General features: G+C 40.0%; 2 protein-coding genes and 1 non-coding gene across 7 annotated transcripts in view; 2 read left to right on the top strand and 1 right to left on the bottom strand.

The window, feature by feature from the left end:
* Nucleotides 1–257: 257 nt before the first annotated feature.
* Nucleotides 258–4,873, top strand: RPS3A (ribosomal protein S3A). Its single transcript, XM_048508897.1, has 6 exons — nucleotides 258–402; nucleotides 1,829–1,932; nucleotides 2,364–2,551; nucleotides 2,637–2,845; nucleotides 4,377–4,486; nucleotides 4,719–4,873. Exons 1-6 carry the CDS (start codon nucleotides 341–343, stop codon nucleotides 4,838–4,840), a joined length of 795 nt encoding a protein of 264 aa, XP_048364854.1. The 5' UTR covers nucleotides 258–340; the 3' UTR covers nucleotides 4,841–4,873.
* LOC125440439 lies at nucleotides 4,540–4,607 on the top strand. The gene has a single exon (XR_007245704.1). It is a non-coding gene; the product is annotated as a small nucleolar RNA SNORD73 (small nucleolar RNA).
* A 1,316-nt stretch (nucleotides 4,874–6,189) lies between the features above and the next one.
* SH3D19 (SH3 domain containing 19) overlaps nucleotides 6,190–27,525 on the bottom strand; it is an 87,241-nt gene continuing 65,905 nt past the window's right edge. For 3 of the 5 annotated variants that reach the window (XM_048508891.1, XM_048508896.1, XM_048508895.1), the window contains 10 exons: nucleotides 26,226–26,484; nucleotides 25,925–25,993; nucleotides 24,352–24,424; nucleotides 22,341–22,471; nucleotides 20,841–20,899; nucleotides 19,146–19,333; nucleotides 17,972–18,024; nucleotides 16,633–16,819; nucleotides 14,527–14,612; nucleotides 6,190–10,210 (listed from right to left, as the gene is read on the bottom strand). In XM_048508891.1, the coding sequence (XP_048364848.1) occupies nucleotides 10,100–10,210; nucleotides 14,527–14,612; nucleotides 16,633–16,819; nucleotides 17,972–18,024; nucleotides 19,146–19,333; nucleotides 20,841–20,899; nucleotides 22,341–22,471; nucleotides 24,352–24,424; nucleotides 25,925–25,993; nucleotides 26,226–26,484 (1,216 nt within the window). In that variant the 3' untranslated portion in view covers nucleotides 6,190–10,099. Of the gene's footprint in view, nucleotides 10,211–14,526; nucleotides 14,642–16,632; nucleotides 16,820–17,971; nucleotides 18,025–19,145; nucleotides 19,334–20,840; nucleotides 20,900–22,340; nucleotides 22,472–24,351; nucleotides 24,425–25,924; nucleotides 25,994–26,225; nucleotides 26,485–27,525 lie in introns of all 5 variants that reach the window. The other 2 variants (XM_048508893.1, XM_048508892.1) reach the window with 2 other exon arrangements.

Raw genomic sequence — 27,525 nt, 5'->3', positions numbered from 1 at the left:
AAACGAATTCGGATTCATTTATAACGGTTGCAACTCATTATAAATCTATTGTGCGGAATGAGTTAATTATAATGAGTTGTGTGGTTGAAGAAAAACGGAAACGAAGAGATTATTTTGACAATTAAAGCGTATAACTCCAGTCCCTGTCAAACCAAAACATGCTTCACACTCAATCCAGCACTAGGTGTCGCTGCGATTTTCTTGACGTATGCACAGCCACACAAAGCACGGCTATCAGTCTCGCGATTTCCCAGGTTTCGGAGTTCTCGCGCGAGACCAGTTCTCGTGCAATCTCGCGTAGTTAAGTGGTTTCGGCCTCTTTCCTTCCCGGCGCGGCAGTATGGCGGTCGGCAAGAACAAGCGCCTCACGAAAGGAGGCAAGAAAGGCGCTAAGAAAAAAGTGTAAGTGAGTCCAGACGGAAGCGCTGGAATAAGAGGGACGCTGTGAGGCGGCAGCCGCGGCCTGGAAATATCGGATGCCGCCGATGTTGCTTGGATTGCGGGTGTGGGGGCGGGGAACGCTGCAAGAGAACCGATGCTGACATGGCGCGTGTCAAGGAGAGGAGAGCAATGGGTGCCCAAAGGAGCGCGAGCCGCTCTTCATATTGAGGGTGCGACCCTATTTTCGGAAACGGAATGGCCCCTCGCCTCTATACGGCTTGCATGAAAGAGTAGTGTTGGTCTCCTTCAGATGTTCGTATGTTGCGTACAACATGAAAACCTGCTTTGAACCCGCTTTGCGTGGAGCTGCACTTTAATGCCCACTTTTCATGGAGCTGCACTTTAACGTGCCTGGATCGACCCAGTCGTAAACTCGCTGGAGATGGAGAACAGTCGTTTAGTTAGCCCCGAACGGTACTTCTCCGATAGCCGCCCCTCCAATGAATGCAGTGACTCTGGGATTGATTGTCAGCCTTGATTGTGGGTATGATCTGCCTTAGAAATCGAAACAAGCCGACATGTGTTCAGGAAAGTATTTGAATTGCAGACAGTTCTGTGGATAATGTTGAGAAAAAGGTATCACTTCTTACCTTTATTATTTGTTTACCATTATTATTATTTTCTTTGGAAAGACTGAGAAGGGGTGTTGGAATATTTGGCATTCCTAGTAATTCTTTCAGTAAGTTCTTGCAGGAGTAAGATAGCTGCATTTACTTGGTTGTTTCTGTTAATGCAAGGCTGCTAATAGGTTACTTGTGGGTCACTTTCCTTTTTTGCATATAATGGTGTAGTTTTGTATGCTTCTTACTCCTACCTTTTTTACTCCTTTATCTTATTCTCCTGCTGCTCTTTTTTCTGTATGCTATGTTGATGTTGTTCGTTTGTTACTATGCTTGTTCAGTTTTGCACATAATTATTTTTTGTGTTCCTCTTTTTGTATATATTTGTAGTTTAATTTTTTATAACTGGAATCCTAATAAAGGATAATTCCTTTTTAATATCTGTTTGATTTTTTGCATTGTAAGAACTGTCAGGGTTTTATGCCAGTACAGCCAGAGTTTCTGTGTCTTGCCGTAGTTGTGGACAGGAAGTGATCCTGGTTTTGTGCCTTGGAAACCAGAACTTTGAATTCCAGCCCAAGCAGCCCACCTGTAACCTGAATCTATGATAGTATATTAAAAGGACCACGAATCAGAATGATGAGAGAGGCTGATGGGCTTTGTATGGATAAATGAAATAAGAATAGTAAATTTGTATTTTAAAAACTTTGTCTCTGCTTTGTCTGGTTAGTGAGAATATTGCAGTGTTTTGAGTAATACTTTTGAATTTTATCTAGGGAAGAGAGCCAGTATAATAACATTTTCTATCTTCTCCCTCCCTCAATCAGGGTTGATCCTTTTTCAAAGAAGGACTGGTATGATGTCAAGGCACCAGCAATGTTCAATATTCGGAACATTGGCAAGACACTGGTCACCAGGACACAGGGAACAAGTAAGCCATATTGTGAAAAGTAATTTTTTAAAGTTACTGTTTTAAGGCCTGCAACATGAAAACTTGCTGAAATACTTTGTATGTGTATTCTATTTATAGTAGAGAGGTTAAAGTAATATGAAGTTCATGTGCAGCAGGTATAGAACAAATAAAATGTCCCACGTTCACCCAGTGAGTAACTAAACTGTGGAAATTTGTGCCAGTAGAGTATAGATGGCTTCAAAAAATATTTTTTAGAGAACTAAAAGTATATCTGTTCATAGGGACTTCAGTGTACACCCGTTTCCTTTAATGGCTGAAGGAGGGTGTAATTATTTTTAGAATTGTACAGTCTATCTTACCATGTACATTTATCATCAGATATTGCTTCATTATCAGTGAACACTTTAGGGCATGCCTGGAACACATTTAACACAATTCTGTATTTACAGAAATTGCCTCCGATGGACTTAAGGGTCGTGTGTTTGAAGTAAGTCTTGCTGACTTACAGAATGATGAAGTTGCCTTCCGCAAATTCAAATTGATCACAGAGGATGTGCAAGGAAAAAACTGCCTGACCAATTTCCATGGGATGGATCTCACTCGTGATAAAATGTGTTCAATGGTCAAAAAGTGGCAGGTTAGTTACGTTTTCAATTGCTAAGTTGTAAAACTAATTTTATGCTCATTAAGAGAAATAGTGAGTTACAATTCTTGTTTTCCAGACCATGATTGAAGCCCATGTTGATGTCAAAACTACAGATGGATACCTTCTGCGCCTTTTCTGTGTTGGCTTCACCAAGAAGAGAAACAACCAGATTCGTAAGACTTCCTATGCCCAGCATCAGCAGGTCCGCCAGATTCGGAAGAAAATGGTGGAAATCATGACACGAGAAGTACAAACAAATGACCTGAAAGAAGTTGTCAATAAACTGTATGTTGAGTTTTGTCTCTTAAATTTCTAAAAGGCTGTTTTCATTCAGTGTTAATTTTAAATAGAATTTTTTTCATAAGTCTGTTATGCAGCAAAAGTTATAGATTAATTTCTAATTTCATTTGGTGAAAGGGATTTACCCTTAAATAACTATGGTTTTTTAAAACATATTGGTTCTAGCAGTGTGAGCCACGTAAATTTGAAGCAAACCAATGTGTGCAAAATTGTCTTCAGTTAACTTGTAGCGAGATCTTTGTGTTTAAGATGTTAGCATTCATTATCAAACAAATGGCTGAATTTAGGATTTACACAGTTGGTTAATATTAGTAAGGGATTATGTATTTTCAGGTTGTATTTGTTGCTAAGTTATTGTTATAAACACTGTTTTAAGAGATGCTCTATCATGCGTGTTCTCAAGAGTTAAGTCACAACTTAAGGCTTGATGAAAAAAAGTTCAAGAACCTTCTAGTACAGTGATGGCGAACTTTTTCGAGACCGGGTGCCCAACTGCAACCCAAAACCCATTTATTTATCGCAAAGTGCCAACATGGCAATGTAACCTGAATACTGAGGTTTTAGTATAGAAAAACGGTTGGCACAGGTTACTTGGGAGTAAGCTTGGTGGTAGTCAGTGCCTTTGCTTTGAAGCAAATGTGCAACGCTTCGAATGGGTGAATCACGACCCTAGGAGGGTTTACTCAGAAGCAAACCCCATTGCCAGCAACCGAGCATACTCCCAGGTAAAGGATCACGCTTTCGTTCTTTCCATGAAAATCAGTAAGGTTTAACAGCGCTTAACAGGGCTACCTACACTCCTTCCCCAAAACTAGGTCTTAGGTTTAATGCTAATAATCTTCCTGACATAATTACACTATTATCACATGATGAACTCTGTGCACGCGTGCCCACAGAGAGGTCTCTGAGTGCCACCTCTGGCACCCGTGCCATAGGTTCGCCACCACTGTTCTAGTATATGAAGGGAATTAACATGGATCTCTGTGGACTCTGCAAGATGTTTTTTAGTTGCCAAAAATCTTTGTTTATGCTGCTCCTCCAGTCAAGATTTTTCCTACTCGCTACAATCTTGATAAATTCCTGTCTAGTTCACACCATTGTACCCTTGAGTAGATCACTAGACTGTTTTTTTTTTTTTGTTTTAATTTACTATATGACTTATCAGTTATCTATGGCTATCTCTGGTACAGCTCTGAACTGTGCACCATAAATCTTCCTGAATTGCTTTCTTCACGTATTTTGCAAGTACATTTTGACTAAAGTTTGACTATAACTGAAGTTGACCTTGGCTCGGTCAGAATTCAGCGTTCTAATTGCCATCCTTTCTGACAGTGGTTGATTGACGCCACTTTTATGAACAAGGATTATGATTCTTAATGGGAACTTCCAGATAACTGTCAAAAGTATAGTATATTATCTTTTTGGGTGTTCAGTGGAATGTATTATTGCTTGTTTACATTTGGTGTCGGGGTCTGAGAAGTACTATTTGATGATCTGTTTACTTTTGCCATCCTAGGATCCCAGACAGCATTGGAAAAGACATAGAGAAAGCATGTCAGTCGATCTATCCACTTCACGATGTCTATGTTCGGAAAGTCAAAATGCTAAAGAAGCCCAAGTTTGAATGTGAGCATACCTGCATCTTTCGGAATAGCATTCTGTATTTTATTTGATGAGGGAATGAGTGATGACAACCTGTTTCGGTCCCATATGAAACAATGATTAGATTTTTCCCAATGCTGACATTCCCATAAAACCTAAATTGAGATTTTTCAATGGGGTTTGAAAAGATTTGATACAAGTAACCTTTAAGCATGCAGACATATTTTATCTGTGTACTTTGTTGCTTTATTTATAGTGGGCAAGCTAATGGAGCTGCACGGTGAAGGTGGTGGTGCTGGCAAGCCATCGGGTGATGAAACTGGCGCAAAGGTAGAGCGAGCTGATGGGTATGAGCCACCTGTGCAAGAGTCTGTCTAAAGCTGGATACAAAAATAAAAGATTTAATATAAACCCAAGTGTGGTTATATGTTTTTTGTAAGTAACACAACGTGATGTTTATGGTTCATATGTAAGCTCATGGGTCTCCTAATGGAGTTGGGAGTCCTAGTTGGGTTGAGACTCTCAGATCACAAGATCAGGATGATCAACTTGAAATCGGCGACTAAGTGGCAAATATGGGTTTGCTGCTGCATAATGTGCAAGAGAGCCCAGTATTTATGAACTGATTCGGTGTCAATATTGGGGAGGGAACAAGTGCTGTGAGAAATTAATTACCAAGTAGGTTTTAGTTCAAAAAAAGTACAGTGGATTGCATTCACTGATTTAAACTGTGGCTTACTATGAGCCTGTTGCTTGATTGTAATCTTTAAAATAGCTCCAGTTCTCTTATTGTTCAATAACTGCTGTTGTCCAGTGCTAGCCAACTGAAACTGACCTCAAAATCAAAGCCATCTGAGAAAAGATTACTGGTTAATCAAGCATTCAGTGTGAATGCAAGTTTCCATTTGACATGGATGGCTGTTGAATAAAATAGTTCAAGTAAAATGCTTTGGCATTATTTTAGAGCCAGCGTGGTGTAGTGGTCCTAATCTGGAGAACCGGGTTTGATTCCCCACTCCACCTGAGTGGCGGAGGCTTATCTGGTGAACCAGATATGTCTACACTTCTACATTCCTGCTGGGTGACCTTGGGCTAGTCACAGTTCTTCAGAGCTCTCAGCCCCACCAACCTCACAAGATGTCTGTTGTGGGGAGAGGAAGGGAAAGGAGCTTGAGTCTCCTTACAGGAGAGAATATAGGAGAGAATATCTCTCCTTACAGGAGAGAATATAAATCCAAATTTCTCTTTGATGACACTTCTAAATGGGGATATTGACTAATTTTTAATAGTTTGGTGCTTTTCAACACCTGTTTCTTCAATTCCTGTTGTATATCACCTGTGGATCTGCTTCTGTTACTTTAGTTAGGACTAGAAATGTCTAGGGCTCATTCCGCACGTGCAGAATAATGCACTTTCAAACTGCTTTCAGTGCTCTTTGAAGCTGTGCGGAATGGCAAAATCCACTTGCAAACAGTTGTGAAAGTGGTTTGAAAACGCATTATTTTGCGTGTGCAGAAGGGGCCTAGGACTGTGGTGGCAAACTTATGGCACTCCAGATGTTCATGGACTACAATTTGCATCAGGAGTTGTAGTACATGCACATCTGGAGTGCCATAGGTTCACCACCATGGGTCTAGGATGTAACTCCTTCAGCTGTCAGTTCTGAAGATACAAAATTCAACCATGTATATTGCTACATCATATGCTTCTAAAAATCAGTCCATTGCTTCAGTTTTCAGACAAATGTTTATTGGTTAAATACAAAATTACAGGTACCATAGAACAGCATAAAATTATACTTTCTAGAAAAGCAAAATAGCTTCTGTGCACAGACTTCTCATTGACAGGCAGCTCGTTAATGTGGCGGATTTTGCACTACCTCCTAAAAAAACATAGAGGGAGGTAAAGTCAAAGGATGTGATAAAGGAAAGGGGTTTTTAACTTCTTTCCCCCGGCACCCTTCCAAACATAGTTTTTTTCCCCACCATGTTCTTATAAATACATTTTGCAAGGTGGAAAGATCATAATCTTCTGAGCCACTACATGAAACAAACTTTCTGTTGCATTCATGATTGCATGATGATAATTTATAAATTGAACAAGAAAAATTTGTTCATGAAATTGTCTTTATATTTAAAGTTTAGTGTGTCACCAAAAGCCATATGTCAGCTAGTTAAAAGCATTTAAATACAAATGAGGATTTTCAAGTTTAACCCACATTTAATACAGCTGCATTAAGAGTCCTTTAGATGGCACTGTTGGAGTGAAGTTACTGCATCTGTCAATCTTTGTATACAAAACTGAAAATATTTGGATTGCTCAGGCAGATGCTTATTTAAATGTATGAAATGCTAATAGATGTCATATTTATGCATATTGTCTAACTTACAATACTAATTAATGCTTATTCATTAACAAGACTAAACAATAATTCCCTATTGCCTGTAAATGTCTAAATCACTACTTGCTCAAAGTACTTTTATGAACACACTGGAAACATACAGTCAACAAATAAGTAAACATTGCACTCTAACAATCTGTCTGGAACAATTGAACTTCCAGTAACTTGTGCCAATAACATTTTTCAAAATATCGACAAAGTATGTATTGGTATGTGGAAAAAGGGAAATGTCTTAAGGCTGTGATTCAGCAACCAACATTTTTTGTAGTGCAAGCTGGTAGCTGTTGTAGGGACCATATAAAAACTCTGATAAAGGCAGCAGAAAATTATACAAAGTACAAAATCATCTTGTACATCTCAAAGCTGAATGGTAATGCTAGTTCCAGCTGCAGAACCTTTGCATTTCTGGGTAAAGCAATCTCAAACTTTCACTTAAGCAACTCACATCCTACATGTGAGCTCCCAAAGGGCACCTGGTGGGCCACTGCGAGTAGCAGAGAGCTGGACTAGATGGACTTTGGTCTGATCCAGCTGGCTTGTTCTTATGTTCTTATGTTCACTTGCATTTTGAACTAGAGTATCAGTCTTATACAGACCAAAAGGAGTGAGTAAGCTGTAAATGGAAAGGCACTAAACAGTATCATTTTCATGGAGACCAAGTACCCAGAAAGAAGTGTTTCTTGCTAGTAGATGTAAAATACATGTCTGTTTTTGGTGTAGACAAATGCAGTCCTGTCCAGGTTTATATCAAAACAGGCTGGAATCCAGTGATGTGCAAAAACCGACACAAAAGCACAGTGCATGGGCAAGATCTTAACAGCCCCTAGCACTTTCCTCTTTGTATATGTTGCAGTATCTAGACATTGGTTGCACAAAAAGACATGCACTAAGTTGAACTAGCAGATGTGGCCACAGTGGTTTCTCCTCATACAAGAGCTCCACTACAAGTGAAAATTCTGCAGTGGATCGATCTAATAGGATGCCTAAAATTGGCCAGTACTACATGCAATAAACTGTTCGATACTTAATGTGACTTACATTAAGGCCCTACTGCACAGATACTACAGTTGCAGAAATGTGGAAAATCTGGCATATATATAGTCTTGGCCATTATCATCCGGTTATCCCTGTAGGAGAAAGAGGTACTCTATAATGGCTATAACTGAAAAAATACTGCAGCTTCACTCCATATTTATTTAAAATCAAACCCATTTTGAAGAAAGTGAGGTGGCTGTAAATAGTATCAGTTGGACCTTTCTCCCTAAAAAGAATGTGACATCTTGGAGCGACATTAAAGACAAAAAATAAGAATTGCTTTTATAAGCAATTGCTGATTTTGCAGATGAGGTCACCAACATTTTTCAATTAAAGGAACAGTTAAATCTCCATGTTTAGCGTGTGAAATTCTGAACGCAACATCAGGTTTGTCACATGGAAACAAATGAGGTGAACGTAAGAAACCGTTCTTCACCTTTTCCAAAGCAGGTTTACTATTGCACAAAATAAAGCTCTTATTTTCATAGATTTTTTACCTGTGAACTAACAGTATTTTAGCAATCTTTGTCATGAAAGTAGCATGTGACTAATTAAATATTAGTATAGCATCTAAGGTTCTAGTATTTAGATTAGAAACTTTTTTCATTAATGCTCTGGTAAGGTTTGTATCTTCATAATCAAATTCCTTTTTTAAAAAATGGAATTGAAGAAAAAAGGTCAGTTCCTACATTTGAACTGAATGTTGCAGAAGGTCTGTTCACATTCTGAACTATTTTCTTCCAGTAGAAGTGGGGGTTCTTGGTGTATGAATATTATCCAAACAGTATTTGAGAAATTAACAGACTCAGAAGATGCAAAATATAGTTCAAACTTCCAGACAGTCTCTAGTGTTTTGGTATACTTCATAGCCAGCAGGTCTCAGGATGTGTAGGAAAAGAATATATTTGAATGTACTGCCAGAAACTTCACAGGGAAGATTAACCTGATGCAGAAATCTGGTTTTCAAACTCAGGAATGGAAGCTAATCCCAGTTCAGATAGCACAACTTCTTTCGGAGTTTCATTTTAAGATTAGACTAAATTTATTATTGTCTGGCTGAATAGTATTTATAATGTATATGTTTCCTACAACAGTTAGAAGATACAATAAAATTACTGAGCCTAGATCTGTGTTTTACAAAACACAGAACGATAGGTACAATACAGCCTTCTGTTTCCCGTTCTTAAACTTCTGATAATTGTGTGAAGTTCGAGTTGCCGTCAGAGTACATATGGCTGAGGTGTAAGAAGAGAAAATAAAACAAACAAGCAGCGCTACAATACAAATTGCAGTTGTATTCAGTTCATACTGTAGTCATAAACAGTGGAGATTGCATTTTCCCATTTACATATGACAAGCATCTGAGGTTTCCATTCTACTGCCATGTATCCTTCAACAGTTTGATGAAAAGGTATGTATAATAAAAATATAAGAAAATGTATGATGAATCAGCATACCAGAGAACTTCTGTTAACAATTGTTAGGTAACTGAATTAGTTATCTAGGAAGCTGAGGAATCCCTCTTCAGAAGATGGCTGAAAAGGATTGGTATGTCACTGAGCCCTATAGCAGACAGGCAGCAAAATGTGGTACTAGGATGGATTCCAGCTGATATATTCCAGCTTTAAAATGTTTCTCAACAGGTGGTATCCTTTGCTTTTGCTTGCTGTGCTGGTTTGCAAGAGTTAAACCAGGGAAGGAAATGACCTTTCACCTGCAGTCACTGACCATTCCGCCCCCCCCCCCTCCTTGCCTGTGTGAACTGGGCCTCTGTGAAGGGAATCATGCGGTTTCAGAAAACTGATTAATGCCTTAAACCCAATTAGCCATTGTTTACAAGTAATTCATCTGTACCGATTATGCTGTAGTTGAGTGCAGCTAATTATTCGCATTGGGAATGAGGAGATGAATGATAGCTGCATCTGACTATTTGCTGTAACTTAGATGTGGATGCCCAACTTTATTGTTCCAAGTAGCAGGATTTGGTACAATACATGTGAGTCTTCTAAAAAGTTAATTTAAAATCTATTTTGTATGATCTTGTTGGTATTTATAAAAATAGTGCAAAAATGCATCTGAGGGTCCAAGATTAGATCTAGTGATGATCGAAGGCAGACTCTGCAGCTTAGAATACTGTGCTTTTGTGCTGAAAAATTGTTCACTTGTATAGAGAGGCTCTGAAGTGGACATCAGCTTTGGAATTATTGCAAAATCTGAACAAAGCTTTTAGGAAATATTCCAGACTTGCCATGTAGCTCTCCACTCATCCAATCTTCATCTATGAATTCTAGTTCTGTTATTGTATCACCAGCCTGTAAAAGAAAAAAGAGTAAGCTGTCACACAATCTTATTTTTGGCACAGTCATACATTCTTCAGTATGGTGTACATAATACAAATTGGAAGTAGATAATGGAAATGAAGACTCAGAGCAAAACAGGACTTTGCAACTTATGTAGCAACTAGAATTCACAGAGATGTTGAAATCCACTTAATTATGGGTGCTACTAATTCAAAGACAAAACTGCTATATTCCACGTGGCCATGCAGTCAGGCATAAATTTCTGATAACTCAAAAATAGATTACTCTTTGCAAATACATTCAGTTTCTTTATAACTAAGGAAGAGATATGGGCTAAAAAATCACATCATCTGTATGACGACTGAGGCTGAGATTAAGCTTGGGAGAGCCACTCTTATCTCACCTCGGTCCTGGGTCCTTTTCCCTCCTAATAACTCCAGACAGCTGATTTCTCAAAGATTTATTGTAAAAGTTCAAAACAAAGAAATAAACATAAATGCTTTTAGAGAAATTGACCAGCTGTATGCTTCTTGTGGATCTCTTGGGACTCCTAGCCAAGAGGTGCTTCTCTTAGCTTAGCCCATGATAGAGTCACCTAGGCTTTGTTCCCTCACTCTCCAAGAAAACTTTTCCCGCTCACCATGAGGTTTCCAAAAAACCTTTGTAGTTTCATGCTAGCACCTCTTGTATAGTTTCCTGTCCCTCTCAGAGATCAAAAGGCAAAGATGTTTTTCACAGTCATATGTGACTTCCCTTTACTGTAGCGATAGCATCTTCCATGACACTTCTTTGGGATGAAGTCTGTAAACTCCATGTTCACATACTTCAGCTTCCTATTAATACTGGTTGCATAATATCACATGTTTCTAGCTAATACATAGTTCAGCTAACTATTTTCCATCACACTTTTAGAGAGGGCACTCCAGTCTAATGGCTACATATTTCATCTATCCATATAGAAAGATTACATGTGTTACTTCCACATCAGTCATCTCTAACTTCAATAAGAGACCTGCTAACTACAATTCATTTCCTATGCATAACATAGTCCTATATGATAGCATAACAATACAGAATGGAAGAAAATCATGTTAACACAAAACACAATTTCAGACTAATACATACCTCCAGACTAATAAGCAATGCAATACTCTTGATATTCAGCATTCAGCCCTCTTTATGCACTTGCAGCCGACTGGGAAGCAATATACTAGCCACTACGCTCTCAGACCCTTTGATATGAGAAATTTCAAAGTGGAAATCTTGGAGTCCCGCACCTCAGCCACTACGTTCTCACGACCCTTGCATTGTTACCAAAGTGGGAGTTCTGGAGCCCATGGCTCCAGGAATACTCTTGCATTATTTTTTGCCTCATGGTATCTAGGAACACTACAGGATTGTGGTCCACTGGACTCCATTGCCCATCAAATAAGGTCAGTGCCTCTTGAGTATACCAGCGGAGTAAGTGGGCATTCATTCTCGTGCCGCATGTAATTGCATCTCAATGCCCCAAGAAGTTTCTACTCAGCACACTCACGAGGTGTAATTCTTGGTCATCTGACCTTTACCAGAACACCCCGCAATCCCTCTTTCCTGAGGTACTCAGTTTGAACTTATGGAAAGGTTTCCATAAAATCAGGTGCTGTTAATATAGGTGTATCAATCACTGACATTTCTTTAATTGATCAAATGCATTTTGAGTCATTGTGGTAATTTACAATACATGGACAGAAGCACTCTTTTTTTTGTACATAAGTCCAGTCACCGGGTTGCTATTGGACTGAAATCGCGGTATGAATTCGCGGGTAAAACTCCTGCCATTCCTAGAAAAGTCATGACATCTTGCTTGGTGGTAGGTTGAGGCCACTGTTTAATGCTGGCAACCTTGGCTTTGTAAAGCTCTCAGCTGACCCTTCCTACTAGGTGACTCTAAGTACGCAGCCTCATTGCAACCGAGGTGGCACTTGTCCGTCTGGAGTGTAAGGCTCTGCTTCTTTCAAGGTTGTCAGTACCCATTCTAAGGTGCTCAACATGTTCTTCCCAAGTGGAAGATGTAATGCCACATCATCCTGATAGGCTCTCGATAATGGGTAAGCCTCTAGGACCCTATATCCATCAGATTTGAAATGATTTACTTGTACCTTTGGAGTCCAAACGCATTTTTACAAATTCAAAATGACCAGCAAAACAAACAAATGCATCTCTTCTCTATAGCTTCAGGAGTTAAAGGCACTTGAAAGTATCCTTTGCTGCAATCAATAAGTGTGGAGATAAACTCAGACTTGCCAGTTCCTCAGGAGCGATTCACTTGGGGATTGGATAAGGATCGAGCATTGTGATTTTATTGAGTCTCCGGAAGTCTACTAACAGTGACTCGGTATTCAGGAGAATCATGGTCTGAGACCTTCTTCTTTAGGACAATTACTATAGGAGCTCCCCAGTTAGAGGTGCTCTTTCTAATTACTCCATGGTCCAACATCTGTTGGATTTCTTTGGCTACAATCTGTTTCCCATTGGCTCATTTAGATGGTGGCGCTTAACCTTTATTGGTGCATGATTACCAGTGTCAATGTGGGATGGGAAATCAGGTTAGAAAGAACCTGGCTTACTCCTAAAAGATTGTCCCAAATTCAGCCAAGACTCCTGTCAATTGAGCTTGCTGGGGTGCCAGGCTGCCAGGAGATTTGCACATCAGCCCACTCCATGCCTCTCCTCGGGTGCCAAGTGGCATCCAGAAACACTTCCTCCCTCCTCTCTTGCCTGGAGAGAAGCAACTGTGACAGGGTCGGCCCTGTTAGGGTTTCAGTTGGTTGGCATGAACCACAATAGCGATCTGCCATCCTCTCCCAATTCTTTTTAACCCCTGTAATTGTCAATGGGAGTTTCTGTTCAATGGAGAATGGGCCTTCCCATCCTACTCCCAGTTTTTGTACACGATCAACAGATAAACCTACACCTTTTTAGCACAAAATTCTCTTGGTCTGGCTTTTTTGTCATAATACATCTTTTGTTTTGCTGAGCCTGTTGCAGGTTGATCCCTGCTTCTTGCCTCCATCAGCTTCCAAAGTTTTCCCGGAGGTCAGCAAAATACTCAGCCACCCCTTTGGAAATTCATGGTTTTAGAATCTCTTCCCAGTCCGGCTTCTCTTTGAGTAGATCCATAAGGGACCTCTGACATTTCTTCCAAATAGGATTTCATTTGCACGGAACTGTATGATTCTCTTGGGGTTTAATCCTCAGAATGCAAACAGAAATATGTAAAATTCCAAACATCCGAAGTTCTTGGGGTGTTTGACAGAGTATGTTCTTAGCAACTGCAAAAGGGAAGAAATATATCGCTCGGCCAACCCATTAGTACCTTGAAAACCGTGGGACTTTGTGTAATTTCCTCGCCAGTTCACAAAGAACTTTTCCATAAGTTTAGAAGTGAATCAGGTCCCTCCTTGTCTGATACTAATGTACTCCAGGTATTCTGGCTATACACAGATGCAAATTCAACCATGCATTTTGCTATATTTTGTGCAGGCCATACTCCTCAAAGCATAGTGCTGAGGATATCTCAGGAGGCATGGTCTACTACATTCAGGATAAATCGCTTCCCTGTGCTTGTGCTGATTGAGAGGGCCCAATATATCCATAGCAACAGTGTGAAAAGGTTGTGTGATTACTGGAAATGGGTTCAAAGGCATGCGAGTGGTGTCCTGTGGGAATCCTACCCTTTGGCACACATCACAACTTGTACAATACTGCTGCACATCTTTATTTATGCCTGGCCAGTAAAATTTTCTCTGTATTTTAGCCAGTGTTTTCTTAATTCCCAAATGCCCTGAGAGAGGTATCTCATGCGCCGCTTTTAACACCTCCTCTCTGAATTTCTTGGGTACAACCAGCTGTTTGCTTCTTGTGGATCTCTTGGGACTTCTAGCCAAGAGGTGCTTCTCTTAGCTTAGCCCATGATAGAGTCACCTAGGCTTTGTTCCCTCACTCTCCAAAGAAAACTTTTCCGCCATGAGGTTTCCAAAACCTTTGAAGTTTCATGCTAGCACCTCTGCATAGTTTCCTGTCCCCCCTCCAGGAGATCAAAAGGCAAAGATGCTTTTCACAGTCATATGTGACTTTGGCACTGTAGCGAGTAGTATAGCATCTTCCATGACATCTCTTCGATGAAGTCTGTAAACTCCATGTTCACATACTTCAGCTTTCTATTAATACTGGTTGCATAATATCACATGTTTCTAGCTAATACATAGTTCAGCTAACTATTTTCCATCACAATCTGTATCATGCCAGTATGAAAAAAATGAGCAAACATTGGCTAAACTACTCACTTTAAAGGAGAGTTCATCTGAATTCTGTGCATGGAAGTCATACAGAGCCTGGCCTCTTCTCTTTCCCGGTAGAGGTTTTGGTCCTTCTGCAGAACATTGTGTTGTAGTTCAGTTTCTACTTTAGAGATCAAAGATAATTTTGCCAAAACACAAAAAGCAAACCTTCCTTTGATGATTATCAAGCAAATAGAAACCTGTGTACACAAGTTCATCACTGATTAAAGGATGAGTGAGAGAGATGTGGATGAGGTAGCTGGCTTTTGTTCAAGATGGTGTGGTGTTAAAGTGATGCCAGAAGAAGTAGACCAGAGAAGTAGTTACAGAATAGCTAGTGGATTACCAGCATAGTATATTGTGAGTGGAACAGTCATGTACCAACAGCATGTCACTTGTATTATACAGGATAATGTAACTGACCTGGGTAACAAAGACTGTGAAAAGTACTAACAATGGTTAGAACATAAGGGAATGTTGATGACCACTTTAAGTCATCTCAATATAGCCAGTAGTGTCTCCTAAGTAAATGCTTCATCATTGCATGCATTGTGTGTTTGAGATAGCAAGTTATGTGGCTTACTGATTGGTTTAGGAATATAATTAAGCCTGTTTGCCAGGTGAATGAATTCTCAGATTGATGGCAGAATGTGCAACAACCAGCTACCAGCCCATCTAAAGTTTAGATCCTTTCCAGTCTAGTTTCCGGCCTGGGTGCAGAAAGTGAAACAGCCTTGGTCACCATGGGAGATGGAGGGAATGTCATAATCCCTAATCCAGCCCTTTTCTTGTGATTGCATTTTATAAAGTTCCTCTGGCTGGAAAGCTGCACTCCATGTCACCATTCATTTACTTCTTTTAAATTACTTAATATGGGGTTCACTGTCGCCTTTAGGTGTGAGAGGTAAAGTGGATATATTTAATGTGTCTGTGTTGACACATGCACAGGATTCCTTAATCCTCAGAGGGCACATCAACTACAAATCCAGATCTTTTTCTCTAGCTTCTACAGACTGTAGTGAGTATTCTGGGTTAAGGATGACACAGGAATCCTCATGGTTTGTACAAGTCTGGCTGTATTTTAATAAACAGATGGGCAAAGATGCATGCCATGAAAAACTACAGCATGCCTGAGCTGTCAGAAGACCCTAAAAATAATAAACCACAGATTAAACAGTGTTGGAATACTGGAGTGCGATGGGATGACCAACAGTCAATTAAGGGCTGCTGTTCATAGAATTTTTTACAGGAAATCTAAGCAATCATAAAGCATGAGATGCTAGGAAACAAAGATCAATTGTTGGTAAATCATTAAGTAATGATGTGAAATGTAGCATTTGTATAAAGCTTTGATGGACAAGTAACAAGACAGACTGGGATTTGTTCATCTCTTCTCTGTCTGGGAGTTCTGGATTAAGCATCTATTATTCATTTAGTATGTTTCTTGGCTGCCTCTCTAGAATTGCTGGAGTGTAAAATCTAAACAGCCAGATCAATAGTTATTCATTTAAAACTACCAAGACTAGTATACTGAAACAGTAGCAAGAAAACTGACAGAATCAAGGCATAACCAAAACAAGCAAAAAATCCTAAGCGCAGTCCAATAGCGGATGCCAAGGAAATACATGGCAAGTCAGTTATCGGACAATAACACACTGGAAGTAGTATAGGGGGGAAATCTCAGATTTGGCTGTGCAGATAAAAAAATTACTGAACTCACTGCATAAAATCCAAAAGAGCAGGAGCTAGGTGAACTTCCACCACTGGAAAAGGCCTTTCTGCGCAGTCTTGATATGTTTAATTTTATTAGAACTCTTATTATTGGTTTTATTTCAACTAATGAAGATTGGCTCACAGCTGATTAAACCTGCCCTTCTGAATTTGAAATACTTCTTGAAATATTTGTATCACTTCAGAATGCAATCCTTTGTCATGTGTAAAGTTTCCACATTCAGGGAGATTCTTTATTATGGCACTTTCAAAAGGTGACCTACAAAAACCTGTATCTCATATTCCTCATGAATGTATCTCTCTGCACTTACCGTACTAGAATATATTACAAATTAAATCGTCTTGTGCATGTTCACAAAGAATTTTTCTTCACCACTGTACCTGAACAAATGCGTATGAAAACGGCAGGAAAAATTCCTTCTTTCCCATTAAGTCTCCCTCTGTACCATTCAGCGTCCACATGCTCCAGTATCAAGATGTGATCTCCCTTTTTAAAGGATAAGTCCTCACTGGTTTCTGCTGGAAAATCATGGAGGGCCTCACACCATTCTCTAGAATGCTGTTCCAACTGTTAAGAGAGACATGAGAAAAAGACAAATATTTCAATGGCAGCATCAACTCCGTGTGCAGCAGCAATGAAAAAGGCAAACACATGAAAAAGGCAAAAAGGTTAAAGATTATTAGTCTTATCAGCGGCTTTTAATCATGGTGACTAAAAAGAACCTCCACATTTGGAGGCAGTAACTTCTATACCAGTGCCAGAAGCCAACTGTAGGGGAAGGCATTGACTCTGTTGTTGGGACTCCAGAGAAACTGGTTGGATTGTGTGAGATAAGATGCTGGGCACAGTGAACCACTGGTCTGATCCAGCAGGGCTCATACGCTTGTTGAGTAAGCCTGGATGTTGCTGAGGAAAGAGGCAGAATTCTTCTACTGATGTTTCAAAGGCAAAGCAACCCCAATTATTTCTATACACATAATTTAATCATTGCTGACAACAGAAATAAAAGAAAGAGAAGATGAGTTTGGATTTAGGCTCCACCTTTATCTCCTATTCCCTTCCTTTCCCCACAACAGACGTCTTGTGGGGCTGAAAGAACTGTGCCTAGCCCAGTCAACCAGCAGGCTTCATGTGGAGGAGGAGAGAAACAAATCCAGTTCACCAGATTAGAGTCTGCCGCTCATGTGGAGGAGTGGGGAATCAAACCTGGTTCTCCAAACTAGAGTCTAAAAACTAATCAAGATCAATCCTGCTTCGTTTCTGAGATCTGACAAGATCAGGCTAGCCTGGGCTATTCAAACCAGGGACATTAATTCATAGGATTGCCATAAGTCAGAAGCACATATGCACTCAGTCACTGGATTCACCCACTAGTGATCCACCCCCACCTTCGTTCCATGTAATAATTACCCAGTACTGTGAAGGTATGCACAAGATAAGATAGAAATCCATATTTTAAAGTCTAAGAGAAATCAATACCTCTATCCAAAGCAATTTTCGGAATAAGAAATTTCTTTCTTCATAACATTACAAATTTCCTTTTGAATATACATGTGGCCCTTCCATTTGAACGTGTCCACCAACTCTGATCCTCTACACAGTATTTCAGTGAGTTCTGCAGGGGATGTGGGGTAGTGGGGGATTACCCTTCATAATATTTAAAGAACATACTTGAATTGTAGAATGCTTTGTAAAACTTTCTAATATTAAGTAGCCTACCTGTCTCACTGATGCACAGTTGTCTTTCTTATTCTTCGGTGTTGCTCCAGCATCTTTATAAACGGAGAAAAGAATAACTTTAAGGCCACTGTTACTAATTCAAAGTGAAGAGTGATAAACTGAAGTATTTTTGTGTCCTTTTGATTACCATTAAGTTATGTTCTCTCTCATCTAGTGTGTAAAGAAAATAATTGTGGAACAAGGATATAGACAGTTTATGTCAGCAAAATTAAACTACCATGGACAGTTGTCTACAGCGTGTTTGCAATCATGTTGTGCTGTCAAACAACCGTATATTTTTTCCCAGGTGTAGTTAAATAAGCATCTGGCTTTAACAAATTTTGTCTGTGACAATATTCTGACACGGCATTAGGGTTTATTGTTTTGTGTTAATGTACTTAGAAGAAGAGTGGTTTTTCATACCTGCTGTTTTCTGTCTTTAAGTAGTCTCAAAGTGCCCTACAACTGCCTTCTCTTCCCCACAACAGAAACGTTGTGAGATAGATGGGGCTAACAGAATTCTAAGAAAACTGACTAGCTGGAGGTCAGCCAACAGGCTGCAAGTGCAGGAGTGAGGAAATTAATCCAGCTCATCAGATCAGAGTGCGCTGCTCATGTGGAATAGTGGGGAATCAAACCCGGTTCTCCAGATTAGGACTTAGTTGTATTGTTCTTAGATATAGCAGGTATTAGGATCAGGATATTACTACATAAATATCGAACCCAATCGTTAACTCCTTCATAGAACATGAAATTAGCTGGTAAACCTAAACAAATGTTCTCATTAGATTTACATTGCTAGTTCATGGTAAGTTGGAACTTCAGGTTTCTATAATGTGCACACACAATGTTCATTTCAGTTTCTCTTATGTTTAGATTAGGGGTCTGCAACCTGCAACCAATTGGCCATGGTGGCAAGGGCTGATGGGAATTGTAGTCCATGAACATCTGGAGAGCCGCAGGTTGCAGACCCCTGGTTTAGATTATAGTTGCAATGGGTCAAATTACTTCATATGTGAGAAAGCCTAAAGAAGGTGTATATAAAAAAACCTGTAGAGTTCTTCAGTTCATTTTATTTTAGTATCAACAATAAAGCACCTTTCTTGGTGGCTATGTCTTGGTGGCTTCTGAGCACTCTGACATACACCAGTGAGCTTTTTGTTTTTATTTATACCTGCTACAGGGAGATCTTCAATAACTTCTACAAAGTTCAAAGGGAAAATTCCAGTAACACCTCTCAGCTCTCCTTTGGCCCATTCTTCATTCACATATTCCTTTAAAAAAATAATTTCACCTTCTGCAAAGCTTAATTCATCATTTTGATCTCCAATGTATTCAAATCGAGCTATACATCTAGGGCCTCTGCAAAACAAAATAAAAACAAATGGTTTTCTTTTAGAAATCGTTTTTAAACTTCTGTATCTCAGCTATCACATTAAGTTATTTCTGAACATCTCTGATAGACTACAGCAGGGATAAGCAACCTTTAAAACCCAAAGAGCCATTTGGACCCATTTTCCACGGAAAAGAAAACACATGGAGCCGCAAATACTTTTTGACATTTTAAAATGAAGAGGAGTGCCCCAGCCTGCAGCCCTCGTATGGGGGCTGCTGGCTGGGGCTCCTCTCTTGCACGGAAGTCGCCTGGCTGGCTGGGGAAAAAGGGAGATCTCCCCTCTTCCTCATCCAGCCAGGCAGCCTCCGTGGAAACGAGGGGTGCCCCATCCTGCAGTCCTCGTATGGGGGCTGCTGGCTGGGGCTCCTGTCTTGCACAATTCCCATCAGCCCCTGTTTGGTAGAACAGGTAGCTAATTTTTTGGTAGAACAGTTTGGTACAGGGGTAGGGAACCTGCGGCTCTCCAGATGTTCAGGAACTACAATTCCCATCAGCCTCTGTAAGCATGGCCAATTGGCCATGCTGGTAGGGGCTGATGGGAATTGTAGTTCCTGAACATCTGGAGAGCCGCAGGTTCCCTACCCTTGGTTTGGTAGAACAGGTAGCTAATTTTTTGTCTAGTTCAGAGAACTGGTTGTAATCCCACCACTGAGTCCTTTCGGAACTGGTTGTTATATTACATGCTTTGATCCAGCAGCTGCCCCACACCTTTAGAAGTTTAAAATTGTTACCTTCCTTCTGTAACTCACTCTCTAAATATAAACCTGGTAAAAGTTAGTTATGATTCTTTACTTTCATACAGTTTATTTGCTATATTTCACAAGTGCAACCATCAAATCTAGAGCAAGTAAACGTAAATCCTTGGAAGTCTCATATAAGAAATAAAACTATCTGCCAATTAATTTAATCATACCCAATGAAAGTGAAAACATCTTGTTCCTTATTTTTTTGCTATAACAGATCTTTAATGAAAATCAGATTCTTTTTTTGAAAGAATATTTACAATGTAGCACAAGTGCCAACACAGTTGTTATTTGACTAACCAAGGCATCAAATCCTACATACAAATTGTGTAAATCTGCTCAAAATGCTGAAATATGCTGAAGCGTAGTTTGGAACCCACAACATGTTTCTCCTGACTGAAGAATTTCCATCAACAGAGTGCAGTTTTCTCACTGCCACAATCTTGCTACAGTTCACTGCTATTTCTTGGGGAGCAGAAGTTGGGGTATTTGGGGCTGCAGCAGAGGAGGGAGCAGAGAAAGTCAACCTTTACCTATGGAAACACTTCATTCCACAAAAACTTTCCCTGGGATCAAACCCAATCCTCTGCAGTGCTAAAACATTCTACAAATGTACCTTTTTAAAAAGCAGGATCAGGCTGCAGGTTCTTTTAGTTTCTGTATATTTATAGGTTTTAATACTATCCTAAGGTTAAACAAAATGAAAATAGTCATCCATGAGAAAACTTACGTAACACCAGGTGATGAAAACTGTACGTTTTTCCTGTTACTTTCTCCAGGAATATCAACCTAATCAAGAGATTGACAAAACATTAAAATGTTATTTACAATTGTTTGCTCTCCTTATTAAAGCAGAATGTTTGTATACACTGATTGAACTGCACTTCCAAGTAAATGCAGCAACATTCAACTACTAAGAGTATTTTGGTTGTTGATAATACTGGAATTATAATTCTTTAAATGGTATTCTGGAGAAACACAGTATTCAATACTTTTTTATTTCTACTGGCATATTCAATATAAGCAGTCCTCTTGGCTGCAGAAATCTGAACAGAGTGTAATTATATGCCATTGTCTTTGGCTCTTGCTCCTAATTCATATTATAGCCCATTATCTGATAATGCAAGTCACAATAGTCAAGAATTATTATGCAGATATATCCATTCCAGGGCTGTGAGTTCCCTTCTAGCCATCTGCAAGCCAAAAACAAACAAACATATGTCACAAACACTGCTACTTTTATTTGTACAAAAGTAGAATTTAGAGAAGATAGGGAGTAAATATAAATTACCCACAGACTTGGTCACTAACATTTTGTTAATGTCAAAAGCATAGCACCATTCAGAGCCATGCTACAAACAGATACAAAAGTCTATTACAAACTTCTGCTGCAAAACTTCTGCTTCAGTACAGCAGCTGTTCAGTTTTCTGGGGAGAAATAAATTTAAGCATAGTCCTAGGAAATTACAAAGGTTCAGTATGGACAGGCTCCTATAAAAGTATTATAAGTGCTAAGTGTAAAGATACTGTCTGCACTGAAATGTTGTGTGAGCATGCTACACAGACATAAAACAGCTGAACTGAGGGAAAGCAATTTATTATAATCTTAAATGAGTAGGTTAGTACTGAAGATTTACAGGGGCTAGCGTATTCATTCTATTTTAGTCAGTTCCTGTTCCTCCTTGTTTTTCACTTGTTTACTTCTATAACTTTTTTTAAGGGTATTAGAATACACAGCAAGTCCCCTAAAATCCATGTAATTTCTTATGGAATTCCTCCTCAAGTTAATTGCTGCTGCATATTTTGGAATACAGGTTTTCAGTGACAGAATTAGTAAATTAATGTTCACCTCCAAAGAAACTGACTGACTCACTCTTATTATGTCACAGACTAACAGTCTAAGGAGAAGACCAAAAAGAAAAACTACCAGGGTGAGAAATGGCACAACATGGTCCAGAGTGATTTATGAGCACTCCTGAATTAAGTAAAGGATAGGTTCTCACTTAAATTGCAATTATCATGAAAATGATGCCCATAAACAGCCAGGCGGAGTCGCAAGATTAAACAGGTTTACAGCACCTCACAAACAAGTTGATATCTTCTTTGTGCTCTCAGGCAAGATTTATGCATATGGCAAGCTCAATAAAATGCATAGGGGAGAAATTAAATTAGAACTGGGATGTGTGCACAGATGGAATGTGCTACATTTCACTAGAAGTGGCTTACTTACAATAACTTTGACAAAGCTGGCAGGAAAGATCCCTGTTTGATTACTGCATTTTCCTCTGTACCACAGATCATCTATTTTCTTCAGAAGGTAAACAGTTTCTCCAGATTTTAGGCCCAAATCATCCGGATGTTCTGTAGAGGGGGGTAAAAAGTTGTTTTCTATTTTTTTTATTTTCAGTGGTTAGTGAAGTAAGTGTTGCTACGTAAAATATCTTACAAATTTCATTTAACATGCAGAACAAACACAAGCTTGTACACACAAATTCCTACAAAGATTTTTGAGTGGTTTGGGAAGACACAGTGTTGAAGTTTGGAGAAAGGCCTGTAGTAAATGAAAAGCAGTTCATATTATACAGTTATTGGAGCCTTCTCAATCCTTCCAACAGCTCTAGGGAAAATGTGTTTTTGTGTGTCTTCTCTAAGGATACATAACTGCCTGGCTAACATAGAGGCCTTAACGGTATCTAGCTACCTACAGGTACTTGAAAGTAGTATGTACTTTCTAACAAGTCACCTTGTCTGACAGGTACAATGCATTGTTCTGTTTTTAAGGTGGTGAAGACATCCACCAGAAGCCTACTCAAACTAGGTTCTCCCCAGGCTGAGCAGATTTATGGTGGCGATGGATCTGCATGTGAACCATTTCTATGGAAATCTTATGGAAGGACTCTATTGCTAATGCTGTGCATTTCTTTACTCCTTTGGTACCTTCATTTCTTGGTTTCTCGCGACACTTACAGAGTATCTTTTTATATCACCCTTTCTCTAAAGAGCTTGCAGTAATGATTCTAGTTCTTCCTTCCCCTTTTTATTCTCACAACAATTGTGTGAGACACAGGTGATGCACCCAAGAACACGTCAGGATCTTCATAGTTGAGTGGGATTTAAGCCCAGATCTTCCAGATAATAGTAAGGCACTCTTAACTACACCATACTGGTTTCTATCATAATTCATACATGTATGGTAAATATATATTAGATGCTGAACTTCAGAAATTCCTTGGATCAAAGGTGGGCTGGGAAAGCATGACCAAACCATGAGGAAAACACCAAAGGACAAAAAATAGAAAATAACATCTTGAGGAAACTCAAGAGAAAAACCACTCCAAATAGTTGAGGAAATCTCTATGTGAAAAGATCCACTTTTTAAAAGCCTCTACGCTGTACTTGTACAGCTAGTGGGGACATGGGGTATCCCATGTGCCTGGGGCACATGCCATTTGATGACGGGGTCGAGGGGGTGCCGGCCAGGTCCTGCTGTTCAGGTGGGTGCTGTGGCTGCAGGCCAGCTCTTGCACTCCCTGGCGTGCCGGTCTGAACCGTCCACTTGAGCCACCCACTGCTGAGCCGGGCTCCTGAACTCCCTGGCAATTTGCTGTCACCTGAGCCACCTGCTGTTGAGTTGCGGCTGCACACCAGCTCCTGCCCTCCCCAAGCATGGAGGCGGGGGAGGCAGGTGCCTGCCTGAGGCAGCTGCCTGAGTTGTAAGCTGCAGCCACAGGCCAGCTCTCGGGCAGGAGCCGGCCTGTGGCCATGGCTCAGCAGCAACCGGCTCAGGCAGGCACCTGAGGTCGCCTCCTGCCCTCTCTGGTGAAGGCAGGAGCTGGCCTGCAGCTGTGGCGTCCATCTGAGCCACCCACAGCCAGGCCTGACCCCTCCAGCTAAGTGGGGTGCGGGGGGGGGGCATGGTTGGGGGCATAATTTCTCCCCGGTACACCTCTGCATACAGTAATAGCCTTAGCTGTATTTACCCTACTTGCACAGTTTCTGATAGTAAAAATAAAACAAGAAGAGAATAATCTCCTCATAACTGCTGCCATGTCTAGCAAGTTGTAGCTTATCAAAGCAATTGTAAGCAATTACACCCTACAAAATCCATGGACTTTGAAAACTCATTACACTTGGAACTCAATTTAACCAGAAAGATTCAGTGATTTAGATTCCAAGTTTGTTCCCTAAAGGAAAAAGAAATCAGAACTTTATTGACATGGTTATTGCTTATCTAAACTCACCTGCTAGAAAATCATGTAGCACTACTGCATGAGGAGCACTCGTATCAGAGACATTCTGCGTCTTGTCTGAATCCTTAAAAACACAACAGATTTGCAAAATATTATTCCTGATGTTCTAGTATTTTTCTGGACAGGTTACTTTTCTGTTCTGAGCAACCACTACAGATTTAAATGCATCCTTCACTGATTTATGAATGCAGATTTCAAAGGATCTACCTGCTAGACATGTTATTTTATTTTTCATTTTATTTTTGGTTTTTTACCATGCCCTTCCCAAGGGGCTCAGGGAAGCATGAAAGGTAGGTTTGATTCTTTTCTCTGTTAATCCTGATTTAATGCTGCCTGATCTCATCAAAAATCTGTGGTCTTATACCAGCATAGTACATCCATCAGCAGAAAAAATAGTCTTGGGAAACTGCACACAGCTACATTGTTAAGGTAAATGAGATAAGTGTCTGCAAGCTTTTTCACATTTGGGAAGTTTTCTAATTCTCAGACATGTTAACCCTATAATTCCCAGTGGAGATTCAGCACAAGATATATGTTTTTCATATTTAATATTACAGGTAAGTACTGTCAGGGCATTTCTGAAAGATCAATAATAAAATTGCTCCAAAATTATGAAATGCTTAACTGTTCCATACTTATTTCAACAAAAGATCTTTGCCTTGCAACAATATTAACTGTTAGTTCAGCACAATCTCAAATTATGTTTTAGTCCTAGTAAAAGTGATTTTGAAAGAAAGCATTGACTGAAGTATAAAATTTCGTATTAAGAGATGTGTGTCCTATCACTATCGTAGCGACTTTCTGTTCTATTTTTGATATGCAATTCTAGATATACCGTATATACTCGCGCATAAGTCGAGGTTTTCAGCCTTTTTTTAGGCTGAAAAATGCCCCCCTCGACTTATACGCGGGTCCCACTTACAGGTAATTCTTGTGTGGTGTTCCCCCTGTCCTGCCTACTTCTCTGCTGCCCCCTTTCAGCCACTTTCTGTGCCTCGTTCTCCTCTGCCTTTTCCTCCACCACCTCCCATCCCATTCACTCTCCACGGCCCCAAGCTTATTCCCTCTCCCCAGATCCACCTCGCCCCTCCTTAAAAAGTCTCCCAAAGGCTTCTGGGGCACTCCTTTGCCCCAACTGCGGCTCCTTTGCCTGCTCAGCGCTCCACCTCCCCATGGACCTTTCCCACCCTCAACTTATACGCAATAAGGTTTCCCAGTTCTTCAAGGCACAATTAGGTGCCTCGACTTATACACAGGTCGACTTATATGTGAGTATATACGGTATACATTAATGCTACCCTCTGTCTGCGTCTTGAACTCTTACCTACTGGTTTTATTATCTGCACCTGGGACAATCATACTTTTATAGTTTCTTCTCCCTTTTGGGATTCAATATAATTGCTGTCAATATGATCCATAAGCACAAGGAGATCACCACACTTTAAAATATAAAATCATTATAAGACAGATGAGTTGACATCCGTGTGTGTGTGTATGTGTGTGTGTGTGAGTGAGTGTGTGTGTGTGTCTATAAAATCACTCACAAGAAACAGAACTGCTTTACCTTGCTGGAAAGGCTTCCAGTATTTTGGGTAGAAATATCTTCCTTGGCAACTCCATGAGACACAGGAAGCTTAAGACAAATTATTCATATTTTAATAAAACAAAGGATTCCTACCAAACGTCAACAAAATCTACCAAATAATTTAACCAGAACATCAGAAATGAATATTTACAGATTAGACGTTACCTCTTACAGAATCAGATAACCAACTAAGTACTGTCCACTGCAAAGGTTTTCAAAGCCTCACCTCATAAAACACATTTACATTCTACAGTTACAGTACACTGTTGTTGTTCCTCACCATGTATTTATTGTAGAGAGGATGACCTAATTTAGGCCGAGGGGGTAATGCTGGATCTTGATTTTTATTGCTTTGACTCTTTGACTTCTTAAGTCGTAATCCAAGCATGCTGTGTTTTTTGTGAAGGGTTGTGTCAGATGATGAGCGACAAAAATTGTCTGCTTGTGATGAGGTCTTAGTGGACTTTGGTGGTGGTGGTCTTTTTGGGGCACCCTTCGGTGGAGGAGGTCGAGCTGGTACATTTTTCCCCTCAACAGGTCTAGAAGTTAATCAAGCAATTAAAAAGTCACGTCAGAAAAGGACATTTAATTCAATTACGTAGGCAAATAATGTAGAATTTTGTTACTAGAAGCTTCTAAAACTCAAGAGATTCACATGCTTGGCGAACAGGAAAATCGATATGGTCTTACTGAGTAACATTTCTTGAACAGAGAATTCCACTCCTGCTGACCAGTTTCAATTACAATCTGCTGCTGCAAAAAAGACCTCACATAAGCGAGCCATCATTAAACCACTTTCAGGTTATCAATGGTGAAGGATGTACAGTGGCTAAGCTGTTTGAGGTGAAAGGCTTGCTGAGCCAGGGGATTATAAACGGGGTTAAGAAAAAATATTTACAGAACATTAACAATTTTGCTTTTACTTATTTTAGTACAGAAGCTCAAACAACAAAAACATTTACAGAATTAAAAACTGGAAGAAGCCTACAGACATACAGTCCAACCCCTTGCGCCATGAAGGATAATATAGCATCCCTTACAAATGTTCATCCATCCTCTTCTTAATTTCTTTTTATCGGGTTGCTAAAACAATCAGTAGAATTCTACTGTTAACACAGCAGTAATATATATTTGCACTTAATTGCACTCATTACATATTTGTACTCATTACACTCATTAATATATTTGCACTTAATTTGCACATTATATAAGTTTTACTGCATGCCCTGCTAAAACCTATTTTACATTAAATGCTGCAAATATTTTTCTGTACCTAGTAACCACCCATCAAAAATTACCTGGTGGTGTATCTATAGGGGGCAGGGGGGTCATTTGACCTAGGAGCGCCACTTGAGGGATGCACTTTGGCCCCTTTCCCCCTTCTCTCCCCACCCAGCCCCTGGCTGAACTCCCCATTCTTCCACTTAACTCCTCCCACTGCACTGCTGCTGCAACCAGGTGTGCTGCCCTTGTAGGGAGGTCTCTCAGGGGGCACAGCCCTCTCATCTCCCTTGTCTTCCTCCTCCTATAGGGGTGAGGTCCCAGATGAGCAGACTTGGGGCCAAGAGTGCCTCTTGGCC

The sequence above is a fragment of the Sphaerodactylus townsendi genome, linkage group LG10 (assembly GCF_021028975.2).
Source record: "Sphaerodactylus townsendi isolate TG3544 linkage group LG10, MPM_Stown_v2.3, whole genome shotgun sequence".
NCBI lineage: Eukaryota > Metazoa > Chordata > Lepidosauria > Squamata > Sphaerodactylidae > Sphaerodactylus > Sphaerodactylus townsendi.
The sequence above is the reverse complement of the archived record's forward strand: the minus strand, read 5'-3'. Positions and strand labels throughout refer to the sequence as shown.